Source organism: Pagrus major, chromosome 4 (assembly GCF_040436345.1).
Source record: "Pagrus major chromosome 4, Pma_NU_1.0".
Taxonomy (NCBI): domain Eukaryota; kingdom Metazoa; phylum Chordata; class Actinopteri; order Spariformes; family Sparidae; genus Pagrus; species Pagrus major.
This window is the reverse complement of record NC_133218.1, coordinates 23,465,467-23,492,027: the sequence shown is the minus strand read 5'-3', so window position 1 is coordinate 23,492,027 and position 26,561 is coordinate 23,465,467. Positions and strand designations below refer to the sequence as shown.

Below are 26,561 nucleotides of genomic sequence, written 5' to 3'. Positions count from 1 at the left end.
TTCTGTAGCTTCACAACAATGCGGCATTGCAGCATTTTTCCCTTTTGTTGACGCCTTCTTCAACTGAAGAAGAAAAACATGAAATGGCTCTGTACAGCTCATTCTGCGTAAGCCCTAGAGCATAAATTGTTCGAAAAGACGTTATTTACACCCTTGACACCCAGTCAAGCTAGGGTGCATGTTAACAGTTAGCTAAGAGGCCGATTTGAAGATTTCAGCTTAAAAAGGGTGTAAATGCTGTCTTTTCAAATCAGTCGGGGATCTTGGAGCTTCCAGAGTCTTGGATTTCACCAAATGAGCTGTCTAGAGACATTTTATGTTTTTTCTGGGTTTTTTTTATGTTTGTAGTCCCCATCTACTTTAACTGTTTTGAATCAGCTTTACATTTAACTGGCTTTTAAATAGGTACAGTAAGTCTGTCTTCCCTTATTGGTATCGGACCTTTAAAAACACGAAAAAGAAAAATAAGCCTAAATGTAAACATGTTACCAATTTACTGAACAACACATTTAAGGTCTCACATACATTAGTATTATGACAGAAATGTCAAAATATAGTTTGCATCCAGCTTCTTTCTACTGAATACTAAAGGTCCAGAGCGAGGTTCAAACACCATCATTAGATGAGCGAGGCCGACATCAAAAAGAAAACAAATCAAACCGCTGTGATGAAACGATATTCGCTTCAACTGCTCTGTTTTTTCCTCGAGTGCAAAACTAGCCTTAGCTGACTTTATGGGCACACTGGGCTTAATTAACTTGGAGTGGAGTGTTTACTGTCAGACAACTGGCTTCATTTAGCTTTTGATGAATGATTGATGCGCCTCAGGAGTGAAGCAGCAAATGAGTGCCGGCGTGTCTAACGGTCCCTCAACAAATTGGGGGGAAAAAAAGACACACATGATGAAACAAACATCTTTGAAAGTGATGGGATTAGGTATATTACAGTGTGTCAATAAGAACACCGACAAGGATTCACTTTTCAGATACAAGTGAATAGACAGCAGATTCTTACAGTGTTACATTCAAGAGACAAACAGAGTGGTATCCATCTTCTTGGAAAAAAGGAAATCACTGAGTAAGACAAGCCTAGATTTTGTTCAGCACATGGCTGTTATCCACCAAACATAATGTCAGTACAAAGAGTCCCAGACACACTGGCTGTACAGGTTTAACCATGTCACAACAAGCCAGGGGGAAAAGCCCTGACAAACTCTGTCAACTTGTTTTCATTCACTGTGTAGACTTTATATTAACTTTGCTCTCCAATTACTCATCGGTGCTGTAAAAGTTCATACTTTCCAGAAAACAAACTTTGCCAAGCTCTTTAGATATGTCTTATCTGAATTATCTTGCATCTTATCTTGCATAAGGGGCGGTGCAGTGTAACATGAGCCGAGGAGGCGTCACCAGTCTGGTATCACCCAGCAGTCATTTCCCTGCAGATGGAGGAAGTGACTCATCTTGCCAAATCAACGTGAACAATGACATGGGTGTTGAATTCTCAATAACACACAGGACAGAACTTCTTGTGAAACTGTTACACCCCACACCTTTAACTCCAGTCTAAAAAAAAAACTGTGTTCAACAAGTGCAGGCTGCATAAGATTAAGATTTGAACACAGAGTCTGAAAGGAGGGGAAATAGGTTGACATTTTGTCTTAATGCTGGTGCTACAGAAAAGGTCAGGTGATCCACATAAACATTACAATTCATCCTCTGGAGCCCATGAATATTCCATGCAAATTTTGTGGAAATTTTTTTCATTAGTTTTTTAAAAGGTCAAGGAAGTCATTAAAAGCATTATGGGAATCCACTGGGAACCACTACTTCATGCAAAATGGCCAGTGTGTGTTGAGATGTCTTACTCTTACACCAGTGGACAGAAACGATGAGTGTAAAATCAGCCTGTAAGTCCATGTGGCTAAACTCAGTAAATGTAAATGGTTTGATTATGTACGGATGTCCAGTAGCTTTTAAAGTCAACTCCTCGCTGCCTCATAAAACATTCAGGCAGCCATTAGGGTGACAGACTCTAGTTGTTTCTCGACTGGAAAGGTTTTGAGTCCTCTGTCAACAGCAATCGATCCTCCTCCTGTGGCATCCTTGAGTAAAAACACTTAATCTCTACTGGCTCCAGGGTTGATGCCCTGTAGCTAACCCTGTGCTCGGACTTCACTGTAGACAAGGGCATGAAAATTGAGTGTCCCTGGGAGGATCGATAGGGTAACCCTGGTGAATTTACAATCCAGGCAGTCTTGTTCTGCCGTGATGGAGGTGTCTTTCGTATGGAAGATAATTTCCACCAGGAACAAAATTTGGCAAAAACACAAATCCTCACGGTAGGTAAAAATTATGAGATGAAAGACAAAATCATGGGATTATACAATTTTGAGATAACTATTAGATAATTATGATTTGAAATTATGAGATACTAAATAAAAGTTTAAAATGTACATGTGAGGAAAAAATCCATTTTGAGATCCTAGGGCTGGGCCATATGGCCATAAAATAATATTGCGATATCTTTAGGCGATATCACGATACAAAATATATATCTTGATATTTGAAATCTCCTCAAAAGCCCTTCATAAATGCTAGAAGTGGGCAACAACATCAAATATCCCAATATTTTTGACCAAATACATCAATGTATTATAGGGATGACTATTACTCTTATATTAACATAATGAGATGTTTCAGATCAGTAATGTGGCTATAATGACTAAGTGGGTAAAGATAAATGTCAGAACAAGTAACAAGTTCAGAAAGTTACATCACTTTACTGTAATGCCACCTTTAAAACCAGAAAAGACAACACTCATGTTATATCACGATATAACAATATCCAAAATCTACATCACAATGATAACATATCAATATATTACCCAGCTCTATGAGGCACCAAGTCAAATGTATAAGATAGTAAGTCAGAGTTATGAGACATTTTTAACTCAGTTTCTCATCATTCTGGATTCAAATTATGAGATGAAAGTCAAAATTGTGAAACCAAAAATTAATGTTATGAGTTATAAAGTAAAACATTTTTGAATTATCATCTCATCATGTCAAAAATGTAATTCAACATTAATATATTTATTTACCTGGCATAAATGAGTTTCCATACATCCCTCTGTATCCAACTGTGAGAAATGTGTACACAGTCAAACAAAAAGCTGGTCAATTGTCAAAAAAATCAATTAATACACACATTAATTTTAGGTGATCAGTAATCCTCGGTTTGTCCCAGCTCATCTCCACATAAAACAGGGCCGAATAAGCCCTCTGGACAGGATACCTGACATGTTATTCAGATGAAGGCAGATTGCGAAATGTCCATGAGGTGTTTTTTTGTAAGTGACGTCGGCAGGGTGGGATGATGACGTCTCCGGCAGCCCCCACACAAAAAGCGGCTTCCGCATGACGTCGGTGAACAGTCAGCAGTCTTTCTTCAGAGAAGCCGGCCGGTACCTAGCACCGCTCCGTCGTCGTGTTTTTAACAATATAATCAAACCTTTAAGGGTCTAACACGACTTTTGAGCTCTTTTCTACTCTTTCTTTATTTTTTTTATATCTTTGTTGTCAAGACAACAACTAAGCTGACGTTCCTTTTGTAAAGGTAAGACATGTCGCTGTTTTCCTCGCCCTGCTAACGTAAGCTAACTAGGTTAACTGTTAACTAACCGGTCTGGTACCAAGTTCGTCTAAGGATAATGATGTGGATTTTATATAAATATGTGGATTTTCAAGTCAACTTGACATCGTTGTCATTGCAGTGCGGCCGAACTGGTTTTAACGGTCAGAAAAACCGGAATTTGTTGTCCAAGAGTTGTTTACAGCTTGTTAGCCGTTAGCTTACCGGCGGCCTACATAACAAAACCCCTCAAGATGTCGCTGTGAGTGGACATCCGGTGTCTGAACAAAGACCTCATAAAATCAGCTGATGGGATTTTCTTCTTGGCTTATATCAAAGTAATTTCATATCCAAATTAATACCGATTTCGTTGAGTTATAGAAAACGATTTAACATTGGCGGAACAAAGGTTTTCAACAAACGGCCTTCGAGCTTTTTTCCCGTAAATTGTGTAATTCAGGGGTATGATTAGAAACCAGGTACTGCCTACTGCACTGAGAAGCGTTCCTGAATCCAAATGATTAAGGATTACTTAAAGATCAGATCTGGATAATTACATCAAGGCCCATGTTGGCTACATGTGCCTTGATGTAATTATCTAGGTCGACTTGTGTCGACATATCGTACAGCATTTCCTGTAGCTAACTGTTAGCGCTATCCTCCGTGATTTAAGTCAAGTTTAGATTGTGTAAAGGTAACCTGTGTTAGCGATCATTTATTGTTGGGAGTCCCAGAAGAGGGTTGAATGGTTGGGTTGAGGTTATGAGAAACAAAGCGATTGGGAAACAGACGTCGACACAACATCGCCATCGTAATGCGCTAGCTTCACTGTGCTAAGCTAGCTAACGTTAGCACTGTTCAGTTTCACATCCACTTGTACGGACACGTGTAGGCGCTCATGTGCTCAACAGTTTGGCTGAAATCTCTGAACACTTACTATAAATAAAAACCCAGTGTGTCAGATACTATTGTGGCCTCGTTGTAATGTGCTTGATGGCACTCCAATGTGTGTTAGTTTCCATTTAAAAGTCATTAGCTGTCAGCTAACTAATGTGTTTCTCTGTGTGTCTCTACTTTCAGGTCGCTCTTTCCTGTCCTTCTCCCAGTACATCTTTCTTTACAGATATTCTTTGTCAAGCCGCCAAAGTGGAGAGTGTCGTTGCACCAGGGGGTCCTTCTCGTTTCAGGTATTTCACTGCCCTGTCACCTTTTTATACTGAAACCCTTGCCACTACCTCACACAAAGCCTTAGGATCACATTTCCTTATCTTAAGTTAAAACCTTTTTTCTTTTTTTTTTTTATTGTATCACAGCGTAGGGGGAGGAGGTGGGGGTGCACCTCAGCACTATCCCAAGACTGTCTGCAACAGGTGATTTTTCAACTTTTCCTTTCACATGCAGCACCCAGACACTAGTCCCAGTTACATAATAAATACACATCGAAATTGGGCTTTATGTGCATTCCCACGTATTATTATTTTACATCAGCACCTCTGGGGGAAAAGGGTGTCTTTAATAAATGGCTTCTTTGCCCCTGAATATACTGGTATATGGCTTGATGCCATGACAGGGTGGTGGTTTCCTGTAGGGATGTAGCTTCTCATTTGGAAAAATACTTGACAGCTTTTACTTTGAAATTTCATGACCTTCTACCTCATTGGCAGGGGTTCAGGTGTTGCCAATGTCAATATTGATACATGAGCTGGTAGCATGCAAGCTCAAGGGGTGTTTTCATTGTAACTGCTTTTCTCAGATGATCAAACATACACCAAAAGTCATGTTTAATTATGTAAATTATGGTAGGAACAACATATTTGCAGTTTGTGGCTGAAATGTACAGCCCATTGTAAGTCAGTTAATCTCTCACGGCAAACCTTCACGCTCAAAAAATGCGAAACAAACATGTCAAGGCAGTTTTACATCTGAAGGACTGCGTAACAGTAGAGCAGCTGATTGTGTCACACCCTGGCAATGTGACTACAACCTTTTCCCTCATGCTCATTTGATTATCAACAGATTTTAGTGTTAGTTTAGTGGCATTGCTGTAAGTTGTGGCAGGGTCTTTGTATTTTGAGCACCATAGATATCAGGGCTAGATAACTGCGATAAGGTTTTGTTTTCCTGTATTATAACATTATCTCCGTTTTGTGTTTATTACAGCGAGTTCCTGGGGAAAACCCCAGGTCCTGGCGTTCAGAGATGGGTACCTTCTCGACGCATTAGAAGAGATGCAAACTCCTACAACGAGAAAGGGCACAAGGATGCAATCTTCAGGAAAGTGAGAGGGTAAGTCTTCACTTCAATCCATTTTTACTTCAGTTACACTGATCATAAAAATGGTAGTGTAATATTATTGACATTGTAAGATAGGACCTGAATATGCCACTGAAGATTAGTTGAATTGATGGTGTTATTGCTATGTTGTCTCCTCTTCAGCATACTTAATAAGCTGACACCTGAGAAGTTTGACAAACTATGCCTGGAGCTCCTCAACGTTGGCATAGAGTCAAAACTTGTCTTAAAAGGAATCATCTTGTTGGTGAGTATTCTCTTTAACTGTCTTCATGTACACGTATTGTAACTTTATGGAAATTGGCACTTAATTTATTTTTTATTTCTTTCACCTAAGATTGTTGACAAAGCCCTTGAAGAGCCCAAGTATAGCCAGTTATACGCTCAACTATGTCTACGCTTGGCAGAGGATGCACCAAACTTTGAAGAGCCAACATCAGAAAATCCAGCAACACAAAAGCAGAATACTGTAAGTTGTTTTTGACAGTAAGATTTAAATATGTTCTTGAATTACTACTTTCTGGTATTATCCGTTTGGATTTTGAACAAATTTGTTTTACAGACCTTCAGACGGCTTCTGATTTCCAAGCTTCAAGATGAATTTGAGAACCGTGCCAGAAATGTTGAACGTAAGTAAATTACATTTGATACATATGACGAGTTACAAAACACATTTGGTCTTGTATTAAATTAATAATTATTTTCAAAATTCCTTTTTTGTTTCTTCTGTAGTCTTCGACAAAGATGACGCCCCACTCACCTCTGATGAGGAGGAGCAGCGTGCTATTGCAAAGATCAAGATGCTGGGCAACATCAAATTCATTGGTGAACTTGGCAAACTCAACCTTATCCACGAATCTATCCTTCATAAGTGCATCAAAACAGTAAGTTTTGTTGAACAATATTTTTTACATAGTAAGGTGTTATCATGAACCTAATTTGTTTTCTTAACATGTAGATTAAGCTGCCGGTCTGACAACATCCTGGAAGTTGTCCTAAGATACCTTAATTTTTAACTTCATTTCTTTTAAAGCTGTTGGATAAGAAGAAGAGAGTCCAACTCAAGGATATGGGTGAAGATTTGGAATGCCTCTGTCAGATAATGAAAACAGTGGGACCTAAACTTGATCACGCAAAGGCTAGGGTGAGTATGTGGGGAAAACAACCAAATGACAGTGTTGCCTAAAATCTTTGTTCCATTTACTAACGAGTACATTCTCATTCCAGTCTTTGATGGATCAGTACTTTGGCCGCATGCAGTCCTTAACGATCAACAAGGAGCTGCCAGCAAGGATTCGTTTCCTGCTGCAGAATACAGTGGAGCTGCGGGCGAACCACTGGTCGCCTCGTAAAGCTCACGTTGACAACGGACCGAAGACGATCAACCAAGTTCGTCAGGATGCAGTAAAGGTTAGTCTACCAGGTCTACTTTGGAGATGAATTGTCTGTTTTTAGAATGATTCATGATATCAAATATTTACCTTTTTATCCTTACAATCTGATTGTGTGTTGCAGGATTTGGGTGTTTTTATTCCACCTTCATCCGATGCAATGAGGAATGACTTCTTCATGGAGAACTCCTTTCTGCCAACGAAGATCAAGTTTGACAGGGAACCTCTTGGTGGACTGGCTGATATGTTTGGACAAATGCCTGGTATGTGAGCAATACGCCATCACCTTGATGTATCAATCAAGCAAACCTCCTCTATCAATGTTTTTAATGTTTGCTGTCTTGTTTTTGGTAGGAATCAGCATAGGTACAGGTCCAGGGGTCATTCAGGACCACTATTCCCCAACCATGGGACGTCATCGCACAACCCCGCACTACAATGGCCATACTGTTAACGGCAACGGTTCACACCAGCCTCAGTTTGAAGCAGGAAGCAAACCATACATAAAACCAAGCCAGGTATGTACAGCACATCTACAGTGTATGTTTCTTTGTCCTTTTTGTTTTAGTGAATCTAGGAAGTCAGTGTTCCTCACTATAAATCTGTGAAATCTCTTTTCAAAGGGGCAGAATTCACCAGTTTTCAGCCATAAACAGAATCACTCAGCGCAGATGCAGATGCAGATGCAGTCCAAGGATATGGCTCCACGTTTCAGCAAGAAAGGGAAGCTCAATGCTGATGAGGTACGACCACTTGCATTCATAAACTAAGATCATGTTTGTTCTTGTTGCGTCTTTATGTTGGGAGTAGGCTGGGCTCCATTTAAATCGATCCTGTTGGCTGTCTTCATCCCTTTAGGTCAGTCTGAGGCCAGCACAGTCCTTCATCTTGAATAAAAAACAAGTGCAGAAGCCACAGATGACAATGATTCCTGCCCAAGGTTCACCGCTAGGACAGGTAACATTCTTTACATTATAAACATATCTGTTGAACTGATGTGGTAGTCCCAGTGAACATATACTCATTTGGCTTTCTTTTTTTAGTCTCCACAGCTTGGCCTGAAAATCAACCCTCCTCCTATTCAGGAAAAACCTGCCAAGTCAACTAAAAAAGCTCCTCCCACAAAGGAAGAGTTGCAGAAAATGACCGTACGTTTCTCACTGTGTGCTTCCTTTTATCCACGTTATACTGTATGTCTAGCATACTAAATCTGACTGTCATTTCCTCTTCAGGAGACATTGGTGGCAGATTACCTGAACAGCAAGAACATCGATGAGGCAGTGAATGCTGTGAGGGAGATGAAGGCTCCAAAGCACTTCTTGTCCGAGATGCTGAACAAGATTGTGGTCTATTCCCTTGATCGTTCAGATGAGGACAAAGAACATGCAAGCACCCTGGTCCATGCACTCTGCACCGAGGGCATTGTCACTGGAGAAAATCTAATGCAGGTCAGTGTTGTAACCTTCAAATTGTTTAAATTAATCGGAATGTAAAAAACCTTTTACCATCTGAATGTGAAGCGGTAGTTCAGCACTAACCATTATGTTTGTATTTGATAGGCCTTTTTGGGTGTTCTGGACCAGTGTCCTAAGATCGAGGAAGAAATCCCGCTGGTTAAGTCCTACCTGGCACAGTTTGCAGCTCGCGCCATCATTGTAGACCTGGTCAGCATCACCGATTTGGCCCATCCGCTGGAGAATGGTGCACATTTCCCACTGTTCCTGCTCTGTCTGCAGCAGATGGTCAAACTGAAGGATCGTGAGTGGCTGGGTGACCTGTTCCAGCAGAGCAAGGTCAACATGCTGAAGATGCTACCTGGTACGTGTAAACATGCTCTGACCACATGTTATTTTCCAAATGTGAGTCTTTTATTTGTACTGATGGGGATTTTTATTTTTATTTTTTTTTATCCTCTCATAGAATGCGACCAGAACAAAGACAGGATGCTGGAGATTCTCGAGGGGAAAGGTCTCAGCTTTTTGTTCCCACTCATGAAACTGGAAAAGGAGCTGCTGAAACAGATCAAAGTAGATCCCTCTCCACAGTCCATCTACAAGTGGATCAAAGACAACATCTCCCCTAAACTCCACACTGACAAGGGCTTTGTCAACATCCTCATGACCAGGTACAGCAGTGGACCATGTTTCCAATGAAATCAATCTTTGATTTTAAAAAAAAATATCTTGGAAGTAGAGTCTTCAAGTACTTTACAATAATTTGATCATCTTCTTGTCTGCCAGTTTCCTGCAGTACATTGCTTATGAGATCAACCCTGACGATGATGAAGAGCAGCATGCATCACCCAGTAAAGAGCAGCTGGATGAGGAGAAGCAACTTCTGCTGTCTTTCAAGCCAGTGATGCAGAAGTTCCTGCACGATCACATCGACCTGCAAGTCAGTGCCATGTACGCCCTGCAGGTCCACTGCAGCACGAAGGGTTTCCCCAAAGGTACGTACGCACACTTGTTAAGTGTAACACTGTTGGTCTGAGTGAGTGAGGGAAGGTGTTGGTGCAGAAGCTTGATATTTGCTCCTCTGTTTTCAGGCATGTTGCTTCGCTACTTTGTAAACTTTTATGACATGGAAATAATCGAAGAAGAAGGCTTCCTTTCATGGAAAGAAGATGTCAACCAAGAGTATCCAGGGAAGGGGAAAGCATTATTTCAGGTAATTTTATGTCCACTGCCTGAGATTATTTTTTGTTGGTACAGTTTTTCAGCTACCGACAGAACAGCAGCTTTACATGTTTATGTGCTCACTAGTAGCCTGGTTATGATCAGGTTTTTTGAGTATTCCAGACGAGTGCATGTAAACCTCATATCCTTTGTTTTAGACAAGTGGATGTGCTAGCTGGAATACTCATAAAACCAAATTCTGTGGCATGTAAACACCTTTTCTCAGTGTCTGGTCAGTGTCTGGCCATCCTTTTGTTGGTACAGAAATTGGTGGCGACTGAGATTTCAGAGTCCAGCCCCTGTTACTGTTCTGATCATGTGTACAGGGTTATAAAAATGAGGCTGCAATGATTCCTTGTGGTCACACTCTTAAGCTGTTCTAACAAATAAAGGCAGGAAAAATGCCCCAAAACAGGATATGGCCATCTGATGCCCATTCATGTTTTACTCAGCTGATTGCTTCAGGAAAAGATAACTTTGCCTAATGGAGATATTGTGTTGATGGCACAGGTGAACCAGTGGCTGACCTGGCTGGAGACTGCAGAGGAAGAGGAGTCTGAAGATGAAGATTACTGAGGAACAGGCCAAAGCCATGTGTTATCAGGATGCAATGAAAGATTTATTTTTTACTTTATACAATTTCTTTTTTCTTTTTTTTTCTTTTTTTTTGTCTTCATGCCCTTGCCTCTCAACTCCTCCCCTCTAGTCTTGTTTATTTCCTCCAACCACTGTTACAATTCATTCCGCTATGAAATGTTTTACCAGATCAAGCCAGCCTCACCACCATCTTTATTGTATTTATGCTTTTCTTTCTGATTTTCAACCTTCTTTGATGTCCTACAGCAGATGTTTTATACATTTCAATCATCTTGGGAAATGTTTTCTTTTAACAGTAGGTAATGTGCAGGAAATTACCAGCACCAGAACCTGACCCATTTATCACCTTTTACATCTGGTCGGAGTCACCACGTGCTGCCATAACTATTAACTTAAAAACTGTTTACAAAAGAGAAAAGCCTCCGACATTGCAAAGAGTCTTTTCTCATTTTTATCTGCTTTTGTTAATCAGTTTTTAGATGCACTTTGCTCAACACCATGAGTCGTTGCAATAGTAAAATACACTTTCTTTGATTTGTAGAAACAATCCTAAGTTGCAGTTTTAGCTTCCTTGATTTAATAATGGTTTCCTTGTGCTTGATAGCAGACCATTTTGTCTGAAAATTCATAACAATCTGGATTTGATGATGTCTAACAGCAATGGTTTTTTGTTTGCACAGTGTGATTCCAGTTACCCACTGTTATTTTAACAAATCAAGAGCTTTTTTTTTTTATGTACAAAACGCTTGTGCTGTTAGGAATAACTCTGTGTGGCCTTTTTTTAATTTATCAATTCATATGGATATACCTCTAATGTATCTCGGACTATACTTGAATGTCTCGATTTTAACTTTGAGACAGCCAAAGCTTAGTTTCCTGTGCTACAGTCGTTCACCACCATGTGTGGAAAATTTTACGTCGGTTTGCCATATTTGTCAAGTTTTTAAATGGTCTTTTTATCTTCATGAAATTATAAAGAATGCACTGTGCGTGTACACTTAAACCTTCTTTTGGAGTGTCAGCACAGGAAGTTGAGTGTACAACTACAGATCAACCTTGAATAAAGTTTAACAAATCATTTTATTGTCCTGAGGATTTTTTTTTTCTTTTTACACATGGGCATGGTTTTTATTTGCTGATCTTGAAAACTTGGGTTAAATCATAAGTTGATCATTTTCCTTCAGGTATCACACAACCATATGAAAACTGAATTTTACTACCCATGTTCCTCAAATCCAAAGCTGTGTTGGGTTATGCTGAACACATCTCCAATGTATCTAGCAAGAACTAGAGCACATTGTACATAAAGGTTCTTATATTTGTCATAGCGGCTTGGCTCCAAATAAGTGCAGACATGGAGCTCATAAACTTGGTCACATGGGACAGAAATGATCTTTTACTGCATAACATCCTGTTTATGTACTGACATCTAAAGATTTTGGTTAAGAGGAAAATGACTTCTTGGATCAATATCATTGATCCTATTTTTGATGAAATCCACATTTAAGGGATGCAAACAATTTGTTTTAAATTTCTTCAGAGCCAATTTTCAGCTGGTTGCAAACTTGAATCTATACATTTCAACTCAAGGATCAGATATTTGCAGTTTTAACAAATTATCAAACTGTCCTGGGTTAAGGAAATTTTAAGTTCGTTGCTGAGGTATATGTAATGAAACGGCACATTCACATCTTAAAAGCAACTCTTTACTTCCACAAAAGGTAAAAGAATAGACACAGGAGAATAACAGTATAATACAGAAGCAGAGGGTCCACGTCTTACACAATTCCTTGTTTTTATTTGAAATTTTGAGGCAAGGACTCATTTTTGGGTCATTCTCTGACCCTCATCAGAAAAAGTTGACACCTTTGTCATTAACAAAACACAGCATCTCTGAAAAGACACAAGACGTGAGGAATACACCATAATGCTCTGTCACAAAAAAACTTTTCTAGGCTAATTCAAAGATATGATGTGGACAGAAACTCCTGCTTTTACTAGAAAATAAAAATGCAGATGTGGAGAGTTTTCTCAGCATTAAAGGGGACGAGTCTGTGAGGAACATTTGAAGATTTAATCGCTGTCATCATCGTTGTTGGAGGCTTCAGGTTCAGAGCCGTTGTCAGAGCGCCGTGGGGAGCCCTCGTTGTCTGAGCCCCGTTCTGAGCCCCGTTCAGATCCCCGGTCTGATCCTCGGTCTGATCCTCGGTCAGACGCTGCGGCGGGCGAACCAGGCCGGGACTCATCGTCCGATCCTGACCGACTCCTCTTGCTTTCGTTGTCCGACTGCTCCGAGTCAGACTGTCGCTGCACCCTCCTCTTCTTAACTGGACGGTCGCTGCCGGAGTCGTCATCGTCCGAGCCTGCAGAGCGACGAGGGCTGCCTGCTTCGCTGCCAGAGCGGTTCCTTCCACCATCTGACTCGCTGTCGGACGCAATGCGCTTCCTGTGGCCGCCGCCCTCCTCCTCAGATCCTGACCCGCTGTCTCTTTGTTGTCTGAGTGAGAAAGTGCACGCGTTAATTTAATGTTGTACGAATCCACTTTTAATTTTCACACATTGCACGCAATTTATAGTTTATGCTTTTACCTGTCTTCAGCTATTTTCAGTCCATCCTCATCTGAAGAGGAGTCAGAGGAAGAGATGATGGCCTTAGACTTGATCTTTCCTTTGAGAGAAGGTGGCAGACGCTCAGGCTGAGGCTAAAAATTAGAAGACATTAACAGAAATTAGGCATGAAAACAATTTTCATAAGGATTTCCAGAACATGAGTCACGACAAGAGAACAGAAGACTCAAAGGACCTTTTCAAACTTCTTGCGTTCTTTGGGTTTACGCTGCTTCTTGGGCCGTGATCCTCCTTCCTCATCATCACTGTCATCTCCTCCTTTAGTAGGTCTGAAAAAGCAGGACATGTGCTCTGAGTGTCTTGTGTGCCTTGTGTAACAGTCAAAATTAACTACAGTACAGTGCAGCAGACTCACCTCCTCCTCTTCTTGCGTGACTTCTTCTCTCCGTCCTCACCCTCTTCCTGCTCGCTGCCGCTGCCCCCTCTTCTCTTCTTCTTCTTCTTCATTGGCAGGTCCTCATCGGAGTCATCATTAACAAACTCATCCATGTCAGCTCCTTTCTTACGCTTTAAAGATGAAGGGGAAAAAAAGGAGTACGTTATCCACACTGAATTCCCTACAGTTTCTGCTCAGTGTCTGAATCTGCTCATGAGATTTCTATCGGTGCCAACACTCACACGTCCTCCTCCACCGCCTCCCTTCTTCTTCTCTTTGGCCATTTCCTTTGATCCCTCGGCGAAGGTGAGCAGGTTCTTGGTCTTCTCCACGTACAATGCTCTCTGCTCCAGGAGCTTCTTCTGTTCCTCCACCTCTCTGCTCCGCTTTTCTTCCTACGTTCGAGGGTGACAAGCCAACCAATTAATGAGAAGCACTTGATTGTAGCCAAAAAAAACTAGTTATAGTGAGTATAAAAGGTTCCAAAAGCCTTTGGAAACGAGTAGTACCTGTTCTTTCATCAACTGCTGACGCAGCAGGTCCCTCTCCTGTTCTTGTTTGGCCCGAAGCTCCTTCTCCTCCTCATCCTGCTTTCTGGCTCTCGCCACGTGGTACTGAGCCTGACTCAGCAGGTCAGAGCACTGCCTGCAACCCCACAACACACCCAAACCCCTCAAATATATTACAACATGCACTAAATGAACACAACTCCAGCACGAGCTCCATGTAAGACAATAAAATCAAACATAGAGAAGCTATTAGTATATGCTGATATTAGCTTTAAAATACAACTACTTTAGGGGCCAGGGCTGATTGTGACATTAAGGTTTTTTCAATTTAAGTATGACGCAAAATAAAGAAAATCTCTTAATGTCTGCAAAATGTAACTTTTTTAAAAAACATACAGTTCGAGGCCAATATGGATGGAAGAATTGGTGTCTTTATTTTAACAGCTGAAAACAAATTAAATGCATCTGTCAAATGATCTTAAATCCAGTCCCCGGTTGCTCTTTGTATTTGTATTCCTAATTTGTAACCAGAGGATTTCACGTTAAACAGCAAAGAGAAGAAAATGACTGATTTTTGTCTATTACAAGCAAGATGTTAAATCGGTCTTTGCTGGAAAGATGTAAAAAGCCCTGTTGTCTGTTGTTCGATGGCTAAAGCTAAATTAACATTACCGGCTTTTAGCCCTGATCTTGCCGTCACAGACCTTTTTTGGGAACTTGCCCTCAAAAAGGCCCAGATCGAGTTGGATTAAGCGCACACTCCCGTTAATAACAGTCGGTGTATGTGAACTGTTCGGGGACAGCTCGCCTGCGCGTCACCGACGTCTGCTGGATATCTAGCAGGTTAAATATCTGGTTGAGTCGCTGACAGGTCAGGAAGCCTGGTACGAGGCACAGCCAATGAGAGCAGACCCTCCTCTCCTTTCCTCTCTGAACCCAGTCTAATCATGCATCCATTCGTATGAACCGGGTGCAACACAGCATGTAAACGTGAATCCTTGTTGAACCACAGGCAGTCATACGTTTTCAGCACAAAAATAATACCTTCGTGCATCCTAATCCATCCTCTCACCTATATTATTTTATTTTTCTTCCTGTGTTTTTGCTGCAAACCAGTGCAAAATCAACTTGGACTGTTTGGACCACATAATTCCCGTGTCATGTCTCACGTGTGTGATCTTTGATTGTGTGTGTTACCCCATTACTGATCGGTCATGTGTGAAAACGACAACGACCGTAAGACTCCTGACAACGAGGTAGAAAGTTGTGCAGCGTGAACGATCTGATGACATTAAAGAGCTTTCTGCAAGCATTGTCCTTGACAGATAACATATACGATCATTTGAAATCAATCAATTCAAGTTTGGAATTGCTTTCTTACATTCTTGGAGAAGCTTTGGAAACTTGGGTGACATGTGACTCGTTTCTAGGAAGTGCCAGTGCTACTGTTATGTCAATCTACTGTACAATGCCATCTTGTCCAACATGTCTTTTATATAATGTTGTGACCGTGTTTGTGTTTCTGTCCTTAGGGAGGGGGATGTTGGTTTTACATCACTGACTATTTCATTTATTGTTACAATGTATTTCTGACTCGTTAAAGTTAAAACCTAATAAATAAATATTAAAATCCAGTGTGTATTAATCTCTGGTGAAAATTAATTCAGACTGACCTGGCCTCGGAAGCAGCGAGAGCGAGGTCAAACCTCATCTTGTCTCCGGCCTTGCTGAGGTAGCTGAAATACCTGTGTGAAGAGGAGGAAGGAGATGAAATTTGAGGAATAGGCACAGGGCAGCCAGAGGATCGGACTGGGGGTAGGAGGAGGAGACATAAATTAAGTGTAATGGCACTTACCTGTGAGCCAGTTCAAGCTCTTTGACGGCGCTAAGCACAGCCTTCAAGTTGCTCTTCTCATCTTTGAGCACGAGAGTGGCCAGTCTCTGCAGCACCAGAGCCACGTTGAACATCAGCACCGTGTCGCTGGGCGCCACATGACGGGCCTTGTTGGGGAATACATTAGAAAGGCAAGGTTAGACTCCTTTCAGATAGCTGCGTAAAGTAAAAGCCTTTCATTTTTGCTCCACATTACCTTCAGCAGCATCTGCTTGCACTCTTGGAGTTTCCCACATTTGAAAAGCGCCCTTGCGAGGTACAGCAGCACCTCAGTGTTCTGGTATTTGTAAAATTTCTTCAGGCAGTTCTCATACTGTGGAGCAGATTAAAATACTCAACAAACATGAAGAAAGATAATCAGTTTGATAGGTGATCCTAGCTGGGGCCCTTACCATCTGCACAGCGCTGATGTACTGCTTCTGTTCCACATAGATGTGAGCCAGGTTCAGCCAGACGTCACTGATGTCTGCTGTGGCCTCCCTCACCTGCGCAAACACATCTCGAGCCTCTCTGAAGTAGCCCTTGTGGGCCAGGACGGCACCTGGACACAAGACGTTTATGTTTAATACATCATACATATACAGTAGCAGGAATACAAAGAATTATTAAAAAAAGCTCTACACACCGATGCCATTGGCAGCGTAGAGGTTCTTGGAGTCATTTCGCAGGACTTGTTTGTATATCGCCAGGGCTCGATCCTGGTGTCTCTTTTCCTGTAAACACAAAAACATCCTTACTCCATTTAAAGATCTACCATTTCTCTTCACACACACACACTCAAGTCAGGGTTTCACACTAACATCAAAAATTAGTCTAATGACTAATTTTAAGCCTATTGTGTTAGTTAGTAAGAGGTTTTTGAGAAAATATTCAACTCAGAAATATCATCTTACCATTTTCGTTCAAGGAAATCCTGAGAAGTTAGTAAAAGATGAATACTGTACTGTGTTGGGATTTAAACTGTTGCATTTTGCCAGAACAGAGTCAAATTTTACATTAAATTGTATTTTTGACACAAGTGGACATGATCAGACTGAGGGAGCTTGTATATTGGTTTTCATTCTAAAGTTGCACATACAATACTCGGCACCTTTTACAACAAATCAACAAATCTTTTTGATTTATAATATAATTTTACCTCAGATCGTGTGTGTTGCCTTTCTAAAACCGCACTGTTTAAGTGAGAGAATTGACACTTGCCGAAGAACAAAAAAACAACTGCATGTAGTGTAGTGTGAATCACTGTAATTATTTAGCAAAGCATTCACCAAAGTACTTCAACGTTAGATATTAACAACTTCGACATAACATTAAAAATTTAAATAACATCTGACTGAACCTTTTCCCGGTCTCTGGTGGGCTGGTGCAGAGTCTGCAGCCACACGTTACCCAGAGCCAGCATGGAGTAGGTGTCGTTCTGTGTGGACGGCTGCTTCAGAATACGCTCAAACTTCTTCTGGCCGGGTCCCCATTCCTGTTTGGCCAAGTGAAGGTTTCCTATCAGAGACCAGGCGTCTGGGTGATCCTGCACCAAACAGAGGACAATAGATTAGACAGTGTTGGCCAGAGTTTCTCTCTCCACTGTTAAAATATTGACACTACAACAGGAGACAACGTACCTGATTAATCTGCAGGGCCTCTTTGAACCAATCAGAAGCTTCATAGAAGTTTCCTTTGTCACGAGCCATCGCTCCAAGACGCAAATAACCTGAAGGTCAAAAATTAGAGTAATTTGTTACAGAATACCAACGTTTTTCTTCTTGCTCTTGCTTGTATGATGTTGCACACTTACAGTCCACGTAGTTGGGATGCTCCCTCAGGATGTTTTTGTAGAGTTTCTCAGCTTCATGGAATTCGCACATTGCCTCGTACAGGCGGGCCAGATTGTAGGACGTGGTGACAGAAATGGCATTGTAGTAATGCTCGTCATGCTCTCCTTCAGCTTTGGCCCTCTCCAGAGATGCAAGAAAGTATTTCTGTGGACAAGAAGACATTGTTTATACTAAATATTAAGTGTCCTGCAAACCGTCATGATCATAGAAAAAAATTAAATAAGCTCTAATGTATATTGATAGCTACCTTGGCCTCTCCAAGGTTGCCCAGTCTGAAGTGAAGAGCGCCCAGGTTGTTGAGGATCTCAGGGGGGACATCGGCCTGCACTTTCTCCTGCAGGATGCGGGTGGCTGTGCCGTACGCCGACAGTGCTCCTTGAATGTCGGTCTGCTCCAGGATCTGAGCCAGCTCGATCCACGCCTCCACATCATCTGGGTACTGCTCTGTCACCTTCTTCAAATGACCCTAGGGAACAAAGACAGTGACATGTAGTCAGATATGATCATTCAATCTTTTACTCTAGATAATTTTTGCAGCACAAGTGTAATCAGACGAGCAAACATCTTAACGAGCCTGTGAGGAAATAATCCGTGCAGGGTGCCTACTTTAGCAATGTCCCTCTTTTCCTGATCGTCAGATGTTGCGTAGAGAGACCCAAGAATTTTCATAGTTTCGTAGTTGTTGGGGTAGGCCTTTAAAACCTTCTCGAAGCACTGTGCTGCGTTCTCCTTGTCTCGTCGATACACATACATCTGTCCCAGGCCAAAGAAGGGCAACACAAAGGTGGACGAGGCGAACTGAGTGGCCTGGTAGTAATACTGAAACGCTTGGTCGTAGTCCTCCTGGAGAGAAGAAGGAGAACAGACTTATCAGAGATGTAAAGCGATGACACAAACAGTGCCCTGCCTCAGGATCAGTTAAGATCTTACCTGCACGTGAAATGAGCGAGCTAACTGGTAGCAGCTCTCAGCCTGCATGGCCTCGACTTCTGTGTTATGGAAAGCGTGGAGGGCCAGATGCTGCACTTTACTGTAATCCTGATAGTAAACAGAAAACAGGCACGTGTGGGTAATAGTTGACTAACACTCTGGTTTAGATTTGGGTTAGTGTTGCAGTGACGGCAGACCTTTTTGAAGAAGAAGTGGTTGGCGAGGTGGTTGAGCACCATTGGGTTGCTGGGGTCAATGGTGTAGGCCCGCGACAGCAGCTGCACACCGTTCTTGATGGAGTCTGCCTCCTTGTTGTTGAGCTCTAAAACTGCCAAACCAACAAGAGCTCCCACACACTTTGAATTCAGCTCAAGGGCTCGACCAAAAGCCAAACGAGCCTTCTCCAGCTTGTTGAGCTTGACGAAACAGTGGCCCATTCCCAGCCGTACCTCAGCTAGACAGACACACAACAACAAGACAAAAAATAGATGAGGAATAATCTGGAACATGCCTCTGTATAAGCAATGCAACAATGACAGGAGCTACAGACAGAGCCTGGTTGATACATGGGTCAATATTTACTTTTGACTGATAAGAGGGTGTGAGCATCAATGTTGTTAAATATGATAAAAGTGATGAGAGTCCATTAATGTTCTACCAGCTGCAACTTCATCTAGATTTTCCAACAGCAAAAGCAATCATCACTTTGTCAAGTGACAGCAAAATCACTCAGCAATAAATTTGATAATTTATGCCAATCATAAAACAGAACTCCCAGAAATTCTTAAAAGTAAGTATTTGCTGCTTTTCTCCATTTAATTACACTGCATATTGATAGAGCTATAACGATTAGTTGATTAATCGATCGAAAGAAGAGTAGTTTCCAACTATTTTGATTATTTGCTGTATTTGCCGTCTTTCTTTGTGATTTATGAGGAGTCTCTGGGACTTTACTTGATGTCAATTTGGGCTGAGGGAAATTATAATGAGCATTTTCAAATTTAATGGTAATAAATTAATGGTAGTACTTATTGGCAGAATAATCCAATGAAAATTAATCAATAGGTGATGAAAATATAGTTAATTCAAGCTGCATGTTTCCCATTTCCTATATATGTAGCTCAAATTAATCGTTTGTCCTTTTGGTTATTTGTAATATTTTACAGTAATTTACCGCAAAAGTTATTGATATTTTCATTTATACTGTCCTATTTAATCATGAAGGTTCATTTAAAAAGGAAATTGAGGGATGTCTGTCCAAGAAGTTTGATTCGATTTGTCTGTTAAAAAGACTATTGGCAGATTATCATAACCAGGTTTTTTATTCTCATATATTAATATCTTGTGTCGATCAGACTCCAGTAGTAGTAAGTATGTAAACTGTATTTACTTACTTACTAGTAAATAGTAATAATACTGTAGTATTACTACAGCGTTCTGTGTTGACGATGTTTACCTGGGCAGCCGGGGTTTGTACGTAGAGCCTTTTTGTAATAAGCCAGCGCTCCTCTGTAATCCTTTTTATTGAAGGAGATGCAGGCCTTACCTGTCGAATGAAAATGTGTCATTATTTCAGCCAATCAACCACAGAAGTGAAGAATAATATGTTATTTTTTAATTCATCTTGCCAAGCAAAGCAGGGATGTTGTTGGTGGACTGATTGAGTACAAAGTGGAACTGAGCGTCGGCCTGGTCCATCTTGTCTCCTTCCAGCAGGCAGAAACAGGCTCTTCCCAGCAAATGGTTCTGAGTGAGTCAGAAGTATGTGATATTTATATTTATAACATCATCAGTGGAGCCATTGAAATTGTCTCTCATCATCACAGGCCAAGACAGACTTTATTCTTACCTGATCGTACATGATGATTTTGTCTGCCATGGTGTAGAGCAGCGTGGCCTGTGTGATGAGCTCTTTCTTGGCATCTTTGTTTTTCTCTTTACGTGCTTGCTGGACATAGTAAGCTGCTAATGTGTCCAGACAGGTCATCTGGTCTTTCTCGTGGTCTCTGTAGTCGAGGTTTCCATCAATACGAGCTGCCTCTAAAAGCTTGACAAAATCCTCTGTTTTGCCCTGCTTGTAGTACTCCAACTGAAAAAGACAGAGTGCAAACTGTCACAACTGGCAAATGGACTAAAATTAACAATTAAACTGTGTGTGGTACTGTAGGTCCACTGACTCACCGCCAAAGCGATCCATATGTGCAACTGTGTATGTTCCTGTTTCAGGATACTGATGACCTCGTCTCCTTCTGGCAGCTGGTCAAAGTCGAGCTCGATAACCTACAAGATACAGTTTGTTCAAGTCGTTAAGCACCAACATCTGAAAAAGACTCATGTATCATTTCAGATTGTTATGAATTAGGGATGTGTGCGATTAGTTGAAGAGTCGATTAAACGTTACTGACATCACTAGTCAGCACCAGAAATACCTGTATCATTATTGTTTGATTAATGTACAGATTTAAATTTCATACTGGCATAATTTGTACTACAGTGAATTGTCACGTCCTCCTCGCGCTATGTTGCTGTATAAAAAACAAGCATTTACTTCTAATGGATGCTGGTTAACTGTTGTGCTTAAGATGTAAAATGCTCAGTATTTTTTTATTCAATACATTTTGCCCAGTTTTGACTGTTTTCTTACTTTCAGACTCGTCAACTAGTCCAAGTACAAACCTCCTTTTGAATATCAGAGAAGTTAGTCGTTCACCAGAATGTGATAGCAATAGCTTTTACAATATCATTCATACTATGTTAGTTATCCCTTAGTCTGCAATGTCTCGAGGTATATTAGGCCACTGTGGGTGATGTTACTGCTTTTATTGTCATTACTGGATTTTTGGGTGACTTTTGCATCAACTCAACCGAGTACTATGTTTTGTAAAGTATTCAATTTACTGAATTAGCCATAAAACTGATATTCCTGTCTCTGTATTGTATCTATTCATAGCTTTTCCATGTTTTTTTACAAAAAATATACAATATCATACTATTCACTCAATCATTAGTTAATTAGGTACACATACCTTAAATTATGCAGCACTGCTGCAACAAATCCTACCCTCATAAAGATTGTAACACTCAGCGGGGGGATGTTAATTCACCTATGGTCATTTGGAGTTGAATTGTATTGCAGTTGAATTGTATTGTTGTACTGAGAGGTGTTTCTCACAATTTGTCCAGCCTGGTTACATCAATAAGAGCAGCCTAAATATTAAAATCACCTCTGTGTACGAAGCAACACAACTCAGCAGCACCACAAACTTCAGCCTGGCAGCTTAGTGTATATCGATGATGATATAAAATTAAAATATACTGTAAAAGACGCACTACTGCCATCATTAGTCAAGGTCCAGGTACACTACTTTTGATGCTTTCTTAAGTTGCAGTAGAAAGCTAAGATTGTCACCGATGCTGCTGTAGCTGAAACATAATATATAATAAGATGTGGATTTAAATTTAAAGTTCTTTAAGTAAAGTTGCATTCAACGTGGGCAGCTTTGTCAAGCGTTATTGATGGAAAACAAAACAATAACTGACCTAATAACTTGAATCAATGTCTGAGCTCATATTTCTTTACACATTCATAATGGTAATTTTACTAACGTTAGCACTTTAATATCGTTTGCTCCAAACGTTCTTGATAGCGTTTACGTTTCGTGTCGACTTGCAAATATCTTCTCACACGGTCTTTACATTAGATACGTCGCTGTGTTGAACATTAGCTGATGCTAGCTGGAGTTAGCATACACGGCTAGCAGCAGCGCAGCGAGGTTCACTCAGCCAAACATCCACAATAAATCAAGTTTACTAATTAGACGACTTTTACCTCATCCGTGTCCCGCAACGGGATCTCGATAGAGCCCCGAGACATCTTGGCGGACGAAAAATCCACTTGAAGTTAGATTTGTAAAAATATTTTTAAAAAGTGTTTAAGCCCGCTGTCTGTTGGTAGCTACTTCATGCTTCCGATAGGAAACAAATAGACGTACGGTGCAACGGAAATTGTGTCCGGCGAGATCATGATCTTGGAAGCGTTCCACCTGAAGTTGAACACCCGATGCTCCCTGAAGAAAACACACAGTGGATATCTGCATTCAAATATATTTAGCCTCTCCAGGAATACTCTCAGTGGGTTTTCACTCAGCTAATGCGATTCAGTAATAGTTTATTTACAAACGGAACTAAACACGCAGATGAAAGTCAGACAATTATGAAGAAAATCCAGTTTCATTTGTAATATCAGTATTATTATTTTTTAATTGTCTGAAAATAATGAAATTGGCTTCTTACATTTTCTGACTTCAAAGTTCAAATAGTGGAGGAAATGCCTGGCAGACCGTGAATTTGATATGTGAACCTGGTGAATTTAAATTGACACCCATTAAGGGCAGCGTTTTGGCAGGAGTGGGATGGGGGAGGAAGGTGGGGGAGAGGTGGGCTGGGGGGTGTCAGCTGGTTTTGATGTGAAGCAGTTAAAACAAGCATAAGAGCATCTTGAAGACTTCTTGTGCAACCATCACAGGGAATCAGAGGAAGGTTGGAGAAATGGTAATGGAAACATAAAGCTCCTGATTTATCATTTGAAACCCTTGTTTTTTTTTTCTTTACAGAGGACTGGACTGGATTGAGAAGTAAGTATTTTATTTATTTTTTAATAACTTATTTCTCTTTTTTAAGTGATATTTGATGAGTATGTAACTATAAGACAATTAAATTCATTACCTTATAATCTTATTGTGCACAATATTGTCATACCTGTATATTCAACACATACAGAATTGATATTTTTGTATTGGAAATTTAGTAGGTACGACATTTGATTGAGCTATTGTGTGCTTCCACTTCAAAACATGTATTGTCATTATTATTGCTTATGAGTTAATAAACTCTTTATTTTTCTACCTCACTGCACGATGACAAAGAAAATATGTTCTAAGTAGCCCTGTTTCTGTTTAAATCATAGACATTTAATTTCATATTAGATATTTATTGATTTTAATATATTAAAATGATACACAGACTATGAGTTTTGTCATATTTCTACTTTGAGTTGTACCTTTTAAACATAATAGATTATAGAAAGGATATATTTCATGTTTATTAAACTATCAGGTCATATAAGAATGTGACAGTCCGGGGGATTCAGGAGAAACAAGCACAATGTCTGATGGAAATGATGGTAAGTGTTGCAGTTCCTTTTTATTTGATCAAAGACAAGACAAATGTTTTATTTGCTTTAGATGTACAGTATACTTCTAGTTTATCAACGTACTTTAACTTTTCTTCATCTCTACATGTTCAGTGTGGGAGCCACCCGACTGTGAAACGAGGGATGACGTCAGCAAAGACACAGGAGGATTCTCTGAACATGAACTGCTTGACATCATGTATAACACATGTAACACTTCCAGCACAGGTACACGGACTGATGTTGATTTCAACAAAACAGGTTCAAATAATCATCTGAAGCAGAGTCATTGTTCCTGCGTCTCTCTCGTCTTTCAGGAGAGGTGTTGGCCTCCACCATCCTTCAGTACCTGCAGACCATGACGGCTCAGAGTCCGGAGCAGGACCGGCTGGCTTCCCTGCGATGGCTGCTCGACCCTGACTGTCAGGACCCACATGTGGGCAGAGAGACTTTCCACTCCACCATGAGGCAGTGGATCGCACAGTGCAGCCAGGACAGGTGAGACAAAACTACAACGTTGTGGATGTCATGTAGGGCTGCGGATAGGCATGATATTCAATTTTTAATCATTTTGCAAACACAGTTAAATTTTTTTTGTGTCCAGCTAATGTGTTGCTGATTAAGTCTTTTATAAATCATCGTTTTCTATGAGACTGTTCTTGTGTTTCAGCACCGATGTGGATGGCAGTCATTTATCTTGGCCAGACTCTTCTAGACTGCCTGTAAAAGGTAGGCTGCCACTGTTTTGTTCAGACTTCTGAGAAATTGTATCTTAATCACATCAGAAGACAATTCACTGAACCTTTTTATCTTTCAGGTTTGGATTTCTCAGGTTCTCAAAGCAAAGCTGCGTCCTCAGACAGCCACCAGTGTTCCTGGTCAGTGTCACTCCTTTAATAACTGTGCGTGTTTACCTCCCGTTATCACTGTGTGTTGTCACACTTCACCACTAACTGTTTGTTTGGCCTCAGTGATGGGAAAGAGCTGTTAGGCACCGTGGCTGACCTGAAGCACGCTCACCGCAAGCTGAGCGAGCAGAACAGCAGCCTGCTGAGGACGGTGGCTCAGTGTGAGGACACGAACCTGCAGCTTACTCTGGAGATCACCGAGCTGAGAGCAAAGCTGGCCAGGTGGAGGTTTAACTACTGTCTTCCTCATCTAAGCCATGTGTACTATACAAAGGCACTTCGTTATCTCATTTAATTTCAGTTTCTTCCAACACAAAATCAAAATTTAACACAGAGTATAAGATGTCATTCATCAGAGATCCCAAATACTTAATAAGCAGATTCTAAATGTGCAAATACGGACTGAAATATGTTTAAAATATGGACTTGCAAAATTTGCAGCCTGAATCAGATCCCTTATAAGTGGCACTTTTTAGCTACATTTAAAAATAATATTATCTACGTAAGAAGCTTGAATTATAAAGAGTGAAAAGGCATTGTCCAATCTAGCTTATGCACATTAAGACTGACTGGGAAAATTGTGTTGAAGCAGAAGTAAACTAAAAAGATACATGTTTATTTTACCTGTGGAAAGCATGGGAACAATTTACTTAATTTTTATTTAAACAGGTCTTGGGGTCACTCAGTGGCTAAGTTGTATTGTGGGTAATTTAGGCACCAGTTTCTGAAAAGCAGTCCACTGGTCTAACACTGCATTTCTATAACACTGTTGGACTCATTCAAAACAAATGATCCAAATCGATACAGCAGAATCAGAGATATTGTCTTTTCATTTCACACATTCTTCTTTCTTTTCAAAACGTGGTGCCTACATTACCCACAATGCAACTTAGCCACTGAGTGACATCACTGGAGGCAGTTTATCAGATTACACACAGCTTCCTGTGGAGCCACAAAAGGCTTTGAACTACTTTTTTCACATATGCAGAAGTACTCCCCAAGACCTGTAAACACACTTTAATGTGTTTCTTTAATACAGAAACTAACATATCTACAACTTAAATGTGAGTCACATGATCTGTATTTTCTGAACCTGTGATACACTACAAAGTTGTCAAATGGACCATAAATCATGTCATAGACTTTCTTTCATATTTAAATTCTTCTTCAGTAGTAACATTTATACATTCATAGAGTGACTTATGCATCTTTTGTGGCTATGAGGCTATTGAAACCAGACCAGACTGCCTATAACACTCACTAAATCTTAGAGAAGGTTTTCGTTGTTGTAGAAAACTGCACTCGAGCAGCTCAGATAATGTGGCTCAACCCTCATTCTTTTATACATTTATATTGATCACTTGTTCTTTCTTGGCTGAATAAAGGTGGATCCTCTGCTGACTAAAACAATAAGATCTTATGTGTTTTTGGTTGTGTGCAGTGCTCAGCGGTCAGCAGCAAGAAGCAGATCCCTGACAGAAGAACTGGAGGAGACCCGTCGGGCGTCTAAAGAGGCCCAGGAGAGAGCAGGTCGCACTCAGACCAGCTGCACCAAACTGGTACAGCACAAACTTAGCAGCCCACCTGTGAAGCTACCGTCTAAGTATTTATGTATTTTTTATGGCAAATATTTAGGTTTGAATCTTTTTTTATCACCAGAGCAATGAGGTTGAATGCCTGAAGGGTCACATTAGGAGGCTTGAAG

At 40.6% G+C, this 26,561-nt stretch overlaps 2 protein-coding genes across 3 annotated transcripts; one reads left to right on the top strand and one right to left on the bottom strand.

The window, feature by feature from the left end:
• Positions 1-3,410: 3,410 nt before the first annotated feature.
• On the top strand, positions 3,411-11,666 carry eif4g2a (eukaryotic translation initiation factor 4, gamma 2a). Of its 2 annotated transcripts, XM_073463988.1 has the most exons (21): positions 3,411-3,618; positions 4,714-4,820; positions 4,947-5,003; positions 5,794-5,919; positions 6,070-6,172; positions 6,263-6,394; positions 6,488-6,554; positions 6,658-6,809; positions 6,959-7,069; positions 7,153-7,335; positions 7,441-7,579; positions 7,671-7,834; positions 7,940-8,059; positions 8,175-8,273; positions 8,360-8,464; positions 8,549-8,764; positions 8,876-9,134; positions 9,237-9,441; positions 9,557-9,765; positions 9,862-9,983; positions 10,502-11,666. In XM_073463988.1, the coding sequence occupies exons 8-21, from the start codon at positions 6,726-6,728 to the stop codon at positions 10,565-10,567; spliced, it is 2,082 nt and encodes a 693-aa protein (XP_073320089.1). In that variant the 5' UTR covers positions 3,411-3,618; positions 4,714-4,820; positions 4,947-5,003; positions 5,794-5,919; positions 6,070-6,172; positions 6,263-6,394; positions 6,488-6,554; positions 6,658-6,725; the 3' UTR covers positions 10,568-11,666. The 2 variants fall into 2 exon arrangements, with proteins under 2 accessions (XP_073320089.1, XP_073320090.1); XM_073463989.1 differs by lacking the exons at positions 3,411-3,618; positions 4,947-5,003 and having other exon boundaries at positions 4,715-4,820.
• Positions 11,667-12,366: 700 nt separating this feature from the next.
• Positions 12,367-22,742, bottom strand: ctr9 (CTR9 homolog, Paf1/RNA polymerase II complex component). The gene is made up of 23 exons (XM_073464416.1): positions 22,587-22,742; positions 20,939-21,037; positions 20,607-20,846; positions 20,386-20,503; positions 20,214-20,303; positions 18,955-19,211; positions 18,758-18,865; positions 18,434-18,670; positions 18,075-18,293; positions 17,788-17,971; positions 17,615-17,703; positions 17,335-17,520; positions 16,621-16,708; positions 16,388-16,536; positions 16,192-16,308; positions 15,957-16,102; positions 15,775-15,846; positions 14,102-14,237; positions 13,835-13,987; positions 13,572-13,723; positions 13,392-13,485; positions 13,178-13,290; positions 12,367-13,085 (listed from the first exon to the last, which is right to left on the bottom strand). Exons 1-23 carry the CDS (start codon positions 22,629-22,631, stop codon positions 12,662-12,664), a joined length of 3,516 nt encoding a protein of 1,171 aa, XP_073320517.1. The 5' UTR covers positions 22,632-22,742; the 3' UTR covers positions 12,367-12,661.
• Between the last annotated feature and the right edge of the window lie 3,819 nt (positions 22,743-26,561).